This window comes from Melanaphis sacchari, unplaced genomic scaffold (assembly GCF_002803265.2).
Source record: "Melanaphis sacchari strain LSU unplaced genomic scaffold, SCAv2.0 Contig22_pilon_pilon, whole genome shotgun sequence".
NCBI lineage: Eukaryota > Metazoa > Arthropoda > Insecta > Hemiptera > Aphididae > Melanaphis > Melanaphis sacchari.
Window position 1 is genome coordinate 1,229,996 of NW_020271107.1, and position 10,330 is coordinate 1,240,325.

Genomic DNA, 10,330 nt, shown 5'->3' on the forward strand with positions numbered 1-10,330 from the left:
TTGACTAGAGTTATAATTTTATTTTTAAAACTTTAATTTTAAGAATTTTTTGCAAGTATTTTTGTGTTCTCCATGATAAATTATAGTTACCTTTGTACATTTATGTTTTGTAAATAAAAACAACTGTTACAAAAAATAAATAGATTATTTTTAACTATTCACTAATTTTTGGGCATATATTTGAAGTTTGAGTAAAGTGATGGTCCAAATTCATGAATGTATTTACTAATTTAAACAGTTTATTTTCCCTTTCCATTATTTAAAAACTTGATGATAACAAAAACTAAAAATAATTAACATAATTTAAAAATATTCATTCAGATAAACCAGGTCAATGATTATTATAATTACAAGTATTTTGTTTGACAATCATTTTATATTTTGAATCTAACAATTAAATAAATATGACATTTACAATTATATATGACATTATTTGTAGGTCATGATCAATATGGTTTTAATTAGAATTTAAGTCAAATTTTTATTTTGTTATAATTAATGAATAACCAAATACTTATAAATAAAATACCATTATCTATATATAATAAAATTTTAAAAATATTTTGGCTTTTTCTAAATTTGCAAGACATACAATTTTTGTTTTGGACCTTTTTACTCTTAGTAGCAAAATAATAAATGTATACATTTTATAATGATATGTATTTTTTCTGTTGTCATCATTTTTTGGAAAATAAAAATGTTTCAGATTTAAACTTTGATGGTAATTTTTAGTAAAAAATCTAATATATTTGGTACTTTGGGGTGTCAGAATTAAAAAATTCTCAGTATTTTTTTTTATTAATTAGGAAAAACCAGAATTTTTTACTGAAAAATCAGATTTTTATGAGCATTTGAAGTTTATATTTTTATGACATTGTATATTCACCAATTTGCCTAAAAAAAAACTATTATTTCTTAAATGAAATTTATTATTACTCAAAAATAAATAATCGTAGTTACTTAAAATTTTCATCAAATGTTTTCAAATAATATCATTTTCTATACACTGTGTAATTTTCAAAACACGTTTTTGAGCTATTTATGGGAAATTTTTGGTTTTTTTTATAAATGACTATTGAAAATTAATTGCTGGATCAAAATTATCACACTTACAAACTACAAGTATTTTCTAGTAAAAATTTATTAAGTTTTCAATTTCTATAACTAAGGTTTGAAAATGTAATGCAATATATCTCTAATAAGTAATTATACTGGAACTAAAGAACATAAAACTAAATATAAACATTATTTTTTATGTTAATTTTAAGATTAAATTTGGAAGGAATATATTTAAATGACATTTTAATACGTATTTTTTATCTGTATATATTATTATGTATAAAATAGAGGTCTTTTTTTTGTATGTACGGGCATAACTCAGAAAGTTCTCAACGGATTTTAATACAGTTGTCACTAATGAATAGGTCTAGATCGAGAAAAGGGTTTAATGTACAATTTGTTCTGGAAAAATTAATTGGGTACCGAAAATAACATCAATAATGTAAATAATTAACGCCTTACGTCGTACTTAGTGATGTGTCGGAGCCAAACTACAAACGCGTAACATGTATTTTCGCATTATTTTACATAACTTTTTATCATACTTTACCATACTCGCTATCGTTATTTGTAATTATTACATGGTTATCGCATTTAGCCATTCGTTATTTTTGATACAATAAAATAAGTATACTTTAAGCTTTTAGCACTCGTGTGTAGTTACATATTTCCCACCTACACTCCTCACTCGATACAACAGTAAAGTTTCAAATAAAATCTTTAAAAAATTGTCTACTTAAGTGACGAGTGTATAATCTTTATTGGCTGCGGAGCTAAGGAAACGGTCTTAGCTCCTAGAATACCAATGATACCAACCAATTTGCTATATCAATTTAGACAGCTCCAATTTCCCATACAATTAAGCTTTTCAATGACTATCATTAAGGCATAGGGTCTAACATTAAACTTTGCAGGTTTAAACTTAACCGTCCAATGTTTTTCCCATGGCCAATAAAATTGTACGTAGCCTGTCACGTGTCACAAGTAAACAAAATATATTTTTGATGGCCCGAGAAGGTGTATCCAGAAATATTTAATAAGTACTTGAGACGGATTGAAATTACCGATGAAAAAAAAGTAAAAAAGTATACATCATAACAAAACGAATACATTCTACATTTATGTAAGTTAAAGTTTACTAAAAAAATAAATCAAATATCAAATGAAGATATTGATATAGGCAACGGGTATCAAACTTTTCACATATTTCTGAATATATATAAATGTATTGACTACCTACTGAAATCTAGCAATAGCACAGTATTGTCGGATTAGATAGTTTTATTGTAGGTAATTTAAAAACATTCATAAAAATAATTGTGTTAATTGATTTTATTTTAAGATAATACCTATTTATACTATTCTTTAAATCAGTAGATAGGTAGTAACTCAAAATATAATATGAATATAGATTGTGTATACTTCATTATAATAATAATTAATATTATATGAAAAATATTAATCAGCTTAATGCTTACAGTAATATTAATTGAAAAATAAATCAGGTACTTTAATAGTTTAATATAAATATTACATAATATATTTTAAAAATTAAATAAGTATTCTAAAGCAATTAGGTACCTACCTAGTTCTAATTTGTATATACGATTAAATATTTTCTTTCCAAATCATATTATGTAGATTTGGGATTCGTTAGGTACATATTAATGTATTATATCTACTTATTGAGTATTGACTAAGTATTATAATAGACATATAGTAGGTAGTAGGTAGGTATAGACGTATAGTACACCTTTCACCCTGTGCTATGCTTTACATCAGAGTTATGTTTAAGTCAAATTGAATTCTGGTAAGTGGTAATATGTCTCTATAATATATGTTATCCATCAAGGTATAATTATTAATTATACATAAGTACATATACTTTAGTATAATATTGGTTATCCGTGAAATTAGAATCTATCTAGTTTTTTTAATTAATAGCTGTGAAACAGTTGATCACGTAGCAGCTAATAAAACTGTGGTTCAGTGTTCGGGTAGGTATCAGTTACCTACTTGGCGAATGATGCATACTTAAAAACGATTGTAGTTGAGAACAATTGTGATATCCGTTGAAATTACGAATTACGATTACTAATTTTAACATATTCATATAATACATTATTACATCCATCGATATGCATGCATTGTACAGTCGCAAACAAATTATAACGAATGTCTTAAAGAGACCCAAATCATACTTAAATATTGTATTGTTTATTTTTTTTGTTTTAAATAAAAATTTTAAGTTTTTTAAATTAAAAAAAATAATAAATCAAATCAAAACCTTATTTTTACGGATTGAATAATCCAAAATTTTTCTTTGATTGAATTTCAAAACCTATAATTGATTTTCAGATTTTTAAGTAATAGGTAGGCAATAACCAAATACCAACAGGTATGTTGATTGTACATTTGTACTAGAACAAATTTGATTTTACCAATATAAAAGTACATGTTAATGTTATATTATTTATTAAGTAATCAATGGTTATACTATAATTATACACATTTCAATGACAATAACATAACTCATATTCTTATGGTTGGTTACACTGATCTGATAATAACCAAGATAACGTTCGAAAATGTTTTTAATTTTGTTACAAATTAAAAATACTATTTTACATTGTGCTTTCTGCTTACCGCGTATTGTTTAAAGATTTTATTAAATAACGGTATGGTTACTGAAGTTTAGCGATCATGTAAATTGTAAATGATGTACTGTAGTAAACATCGTACCTTCGTTAATAATAATATCATCTAACGCCGTCGGGCGATCATTAAATGCACGGAAATCGTTGGCCAAACAAATTGTTTTCCTGATCGTTTAGAAATTTAAACTATCACCATTAACAATAGCCATCATTATGAGCGGTCAAGACGTGGTTGTAAGTATAAATTCTACGTGCGCTATGCTAGAGTGAGTGTACATAATATTACAACTGACGATTATTATTTCGTGTTATTTAGATTTACGAACACGAAATGAAAAACTACGAGATGATGTTGACAGAGTTCTATGACGCAAATTCCAGTAACGCCGTAAAACTATGTATGCAAGAAGAATTCGACAAGTTTGGTGAGCGAGACAAATGTTGGGTGCAGTGTTGTTACAACCTGGAGAACAGTAAAAACCAATATTTGTTAATGTTCAGCCTAAACATAATGGAGGTAAGATACTTAGTTTTTTTTTTTTTTTTTTTAACTAATAGCTACAATAAAATTATTATATATTTGCAAATATTTGATAAATAGATGATCATTAATAAGAAATGGGAAAAAATGACTTTTAAATCCCAAGAAACACTGAGGGAAGCAATTTTTAACCATATTGTAATGAAACACAATGAATATCCAAAATATATGATCAGTAAAATGATCAAGTTATTAGTTGATATAGCACGTAATGATTGGCCTTTGCGGTATCCAAATTTTATTGATCATATTGCACAAGTAAGGGTTCTATTAATTAAATTCAAAAATTAATAAATAAGTTATTAATATATTTGTAATTCATATAGTTGCTTATAAATCCTGATCAAGTTCTTTTGGGCTTGTCATTTTTGCTTTTGTCATCTGAAGAATTTATTAGCCCCAAAGAAGATCTTTTAGGTAAAAGAAGACATGAACTGAAAGTAAATTTTTTGAAGCACATTCCTAAATTGTTTGAAATACTTTCAGGTAAAATTATTATGTTACTATAGAAAGTTTACTGTTATACTGGAAAAATGTAGCATTATTAATTTAATAACAATAACAGTTTATATCTAATATAAATAGCTATTAATAATAAATTATTTTTAGACATTTTAAAAAATGCCCACAAAACTTCAAACTCTGATGAAATATATGAAGCAGTTACAAAAGTATTTTCTGATATGTTTACATGGCTTCCATTTGAAAAGTATCTGACCCCAGATTTATTACATGTCTTGATGCCCTTAGGGAAAAAAGAGGTATATTTTATAATATAATAATTTAATAGTATGAAATCATTATTTTTATTGTTTAGAATGCTACAGCCATTAACACATTGACTATATTTAATGAAGTTCTAAGTAAATCATACACTCAAACAGAAGATAGATATTTCATTTTGTCTGAGTTATGTCTTTATACATTCCGTTTAGTTGAAAATATCATTTCTGTTCCTGAAATTGGTTTTGTAAACGAAGCGTAAGTATACAATATAATGTATACACAACTTATGTAAACATTTGTCTAATAAATTTTATATTTTTTCAGTTACATGATTATAATCATTGAAATTCTCTCTGTAGTCATTAGAAAATATTGGAACTATCTTGATAATCATTTTAATAATGGTGAATTTTTAGAATTACTGTTACAATTTACATTCCGGCAAGATGTTTTAGATTGTTATTATCAATGCTTGGATATATGGAGTAGCATTTTTGAAGCATTATCTGATCGTCCTGAATGTATTGAAAAGTAATTATGAAATTTACTTTTAAATTGTGTATCTAATTATTTTTAAATTCTAATAATTTGATACATTTGAACTTAATATAAAAATTAAATTCATTACTTGTTTAGAAATGAAAATTTCTATTATTAGATTTTAAATAATAGTAGTTTGTAATTATTTAAAAAATATATTAGCTGAATTTTGTTATATTTTTAATAAGTAGCTTACTAATAATAAATATATTTATTCCAGGTATCGGCATATATTTTTAGATCTTGTTGAAAGAGTGACACAAAAAATTAATACTTTCGGCAATATAAATGATGAAACATATGATGACGATGTATGTATTTGTATTAATACTATAGTTTACTAACAAATTCTCACATTGTATGCGAGTTTTATTTTTTGTGTTAGCTATAAGAAGGACACCAATCTTCCTGTGTATGTTGTCTCTGTCTTAAAAACAGTAATGATTATGAAATTAAATTTATGAAGAGATGACAATTTGGTATACTTTTATAAGTTCTAAACATTTAAGACAAAATACCCCAGGCCCCAATATTCCTTTATTGTAATATAATTTTATGAAATATTATACATTGTTTTATATATTTTTCCTTTCAAAATGTAGTAGATGACTTATTATTGGTTGTAATTAACTAATTATCAATTACCCTTTTATTTCATGAATGATACTTACATTTTAATTATTAATTAAAATATATATATTTTAAATTATAAATTATAATTCAACAATATTGATAAAATAATTAAAACTACATGGATTTTTCAAGGGAAGTGCATTGTCTCCTTTGTGTCTCCTGAGAAAATCATCACTGCTCACAAACATAGAACATAACAAATCTGTATTCAGCAGACTCAATTTTGTATTGTTTGCTTTAATATAATAGTAATTTAACATATCTATCGTTCAAACTTATATGTAAGAATATTATCTAAAGTTATTGATATTTTCATTTTATATTGGGTTATAAAATATTTAAAATTGTAATATATTACTTAGTTATGATTCGCTTCAAAATTAAAATATTAAAAAAGCCGAAACAATATTTTTATTACCTTACCTTGATAAGTTTGATTATAGGTCAATTTATTTGAATATTAAAACTAACAAAACAAAATTGTCTATGCTGAAATTAAATTAAGCTATTTTGTACTATTATAAGATAAAGAAAACATGTGGTTTCGACATCCTCTTAAATATAAAATTTTGTTGTTGATTTAATTAAATTAAAGTTAAAGTGGAACCTTGATAAATCAAAATATATTCTGTTTCCTTGCGAAAACCTCGATTACTAAAAAGAAAAACTAGATAATTCAAATATCCTGTGGTCCAAATATAGATGGAAATTTTTATAATCATTTGTTTAATTGTCTTGTGGATTCCAATAATGTAACCTAATTGTGTTAATTGTGTTTATTATCATGTTTTTCATTCAGTTTATTATTAATACTATATTTGGCATTATTAATTGCGAATTTGTAATCAATTTGCTACATGTGTACAATGCAATGAATGTAAAACGCTTCATAATTTGAAAAAACTCTTTAATTTTAATTAATTATCACATATTTTATTATAATTTTAAAATAGTAATAATAACAATACACATTCTAATTATATGAGCATGTGTATGTATATATTATACAATAATCAAAAACTATAATACATTTTAAAAACTAAGTCAAATTGTTGATTACTCAAAAATTTAGTAATTCAAAAACACCTCAATAAGTCAAAACAATTGCATTTCCTTTGAATTTTGACTTGCCGAGGTTCCACTGTTAATAGTAGCTAAGTATTATACCACAGTGTACAATAATAATTGTATAACATATAATTCGATGAACCAGTTATTATAATGCTAGTATAGCTTGAATGTTATTAGATTATCAAATTATTTTTAAACTTTAAAATTGATTTTTGTTATTACTAGATTTTAAATTTTAATCAAATTTAATTTGACAATAATAGTAAATGTTATACAAAAGTTTTCATGCTTAAAAAAATATGATGAGAAATATTAATTTTTCTTTACACGTTTTAATTAATATGATTTAATTTGATTGCCTAAAATTTAATTATTAATGACACTAATTATTGGTTTTATTCTTGTGGTATTTTCTTTAAAGTTTATCTTTGTACGCTTAACTCATTAGCCCCAAAGTTTTTTTTCAAATTTAACTTTTAAAAATATCTATTTACATTGCCATATGACAACACACGTTTTTATGGATTAAGGAACTTATTTACTTTAGATAAGAATATTTATTAATTGAAATGTAAAATATAATATGAAAATAAAATTATACAAATTTTTTAATTTAATACTTATTCCTTTAACATAATGATATTGTATATTGTTTACAACTTATTAAAAAAAAAAAATACTTATTATAAAATTGTAATTTTTATTGTTTTTTTTTTATTTAAATGTTTTCAGGGACAAACTGAATGTCAAATATTTTTAAATAAAAATATTGAAATCATATCAAATGTGGCACATCTTTATCCAGTCATTGCTGTGCCTGTGGTAAATATAATATAAGAATTGTATAATTTTTCTAATTTAAGCATCAATGTATATTTCATTAAATTAATAATAATGGTTTTAGGTCGATAATTGGAAAGTCTATATAAATGATTACATAACAATACTAAATTCGCCCATGTTACTGGAAAACTTTAAAGATTCTAAGTGCATGTTTTTAGTTCCATCTACTAGGACTTTAACAAGCCTGAGTGGCTATTATGAAGATTCTATGAAAATTGCGATTACAAAAATGCTCAATGATATTGCAATTCAAGGTGTTGCTACAACTCCACTTTACCAATTACCTGTATCACAATCAACCACAAAAACTCTAATTCAAATGTAAAATATTTAAATTTTTATTTTATTAAAAAAATTTTAATTAATAAGAAAGAAACTATATTATTAATATTATTTTTTTATATTAGTCAGAGCGAAATACTTACGGCTTTATCAAGGTGGATGCATTTATTAAACAACAACAAACAATTTTGTATGGAACAGAATCGAGAAAAACTTTTTTCCGTTTTAGTTACATCTTTACAAGACACGAGTCAACCCACTCAGATTCATGATGCTTGTGGAATTCTATTACCAACAGTTACTGAACCAATGCTTGTTCATATAAGCGAGTACACATCATTGCTAGAACAATTATTATCACCATTTTTAGATGGTTCTATTACACTTAATCATTTAAATAAAAAGGTAAAATTTGTACAAAAATATTTATTTACTTAATTGCTTACAACTTTTATACTTTTAGACTCGTTTGTCAGTAAGGGTAACATCTTTAAAATTTCTTTTGACTTGTCCAAGTCAAGAAGAAGAAATAAAAGTATTGGTTCTTATGAATTATTTAAAGTCATTAGCACCATCTGGATTAAACGATTTAAAAATGTTAACTGATGTTCTTGTCAGCAGTGGACCTTACAAAATATCTACCAGAAGGATTATTTATCGGGCTGTTGAAGTAACTACATTAATCATATTTCTTTAATATTTTATTAATGGTTATTTTTTAAATTTAACTTCTATAGCCATGTTTGGTTGAAGCAATTACTCAGTTAAAAAATGATATGCAATCAGAGTCTTCTCTGAATCAACAAATGGAAAAATGCGAACGAGTGATTACATTTTTATCAGAAATGTATGAACTGTTGCATGATACTATGTCACCTCAATTTGTACAAATTCTTATGCAAACTTTTGTTGACTTGGATATGTAAGTATAATTTTTACAAGTAGATACGTTTGTAAAAATATGATTATTATTTTTTTATTTTTTTATTTTTTTATATATAGGATATGGTCAGCTAGTACAATGTTGACAATCAAAATGCTTGAAGTTTTATCATTAATTATTAAACATTCTTCTAAATCAAATAAAGAATTTACATCTGTAGTAATTAAATTAGCATTAGAGAAATTAATTCCTTTGGTAGCTTCTAACTGCTATCCACCAACAGTCTCCGCACTTTATAATTTGCTCTATTGGTAAAATTATAATTATATTACCAAATATTATTAAGGTACAAATATTATTATTTTTTTTTTTTTTTTTAGTGTTTTAATGTTTAAATGGAGATATTTTTTTCCTGCTTCTACATCTTTCTCTGTGCTGCATTCTACTAACGATAATAACATTGATAATTCTGAACAGTTTACTACAATATTGGAAGTAATAGGATACTCGTTTATGACAAATGATATAAGTATTTTTTCACAAAACCTAAAAGCCATTGAAGAATTACACATGCAATGGAATTTATATGCAAAGGTATTAATTTAAATAAAAAAGTAATTTATAATTGAAGATAATTATAATTATTTAATTTGATTTTTTTCTTTAGGAATATTTCAAACATTATTTTCTCAGCAAATATATGACTGTATTATTGAATGTTATGGTTAATAAAAGCCACACAATACTATCTGATGAAATATCATTGGCTATTTACAATATGGCCAGTGTGGACTTTGATTATTTTTTTTCTAAATTTTTACCTGATTATTTGAAACAAACAGATAATATACGTAATGATCAGCGACAATTTTTAAGGCAAAAACGCATGCAGCCAGTCAAGGTAGTTATTGTTATATTAATATAATCATTAAAATATATTTAATATATTAATTTTATTGTTGTAGGAATTACCAACATTTATGGTTAATCTTGCCCAGCTAACAAATGACATAAGATGTTCAAAACAAATTTGAACCAACTCAAAAAAGTAAAATGACTGATTTTTTTTACTTTGTTTATGTACTTCACCCTTGA

General features: G+C 24.5%; 1 protein-coding gene across 1 annotated transcript; it reads left to right on the forward strand.

Moving 5' to 3' along the window:
- The first annotated feature begins 3,657 nt into the window (after nt 1-3,657).
- Nucleotides 3,658-10,330, forward strand: LOC112594429 (exportin-6). The gene is made up of 17 exons (XM_025339205.1): nt 3,658-3,950; nt 4,033-4,233; nt 4,318-4,515; nt 4,584-4,743; nt 4,867-5,018; nt 5,075-5,238; nt 5,308-5,514; nt 5,744-5,834; nt 7,960-8,049; nt 8,132-8,391; nt 8,478-8,757; nt 8,816-9,022; nt 9,090-9,274; nt 9,355-9,546; nt 9,616-9,829; nt 9,903-10,136; nt 10,201-10,330. Exons 1-17 carry the CDS (start codon nt 3,930-3,932, stop codon nt 10,267-10,269), a joined length of 2,925 nt encoding a protein of 974 aa, XP_025194990.1. The 5' UTR covers nt 3,658-3,929; the 3' UTR covers nt 10,270-10,330.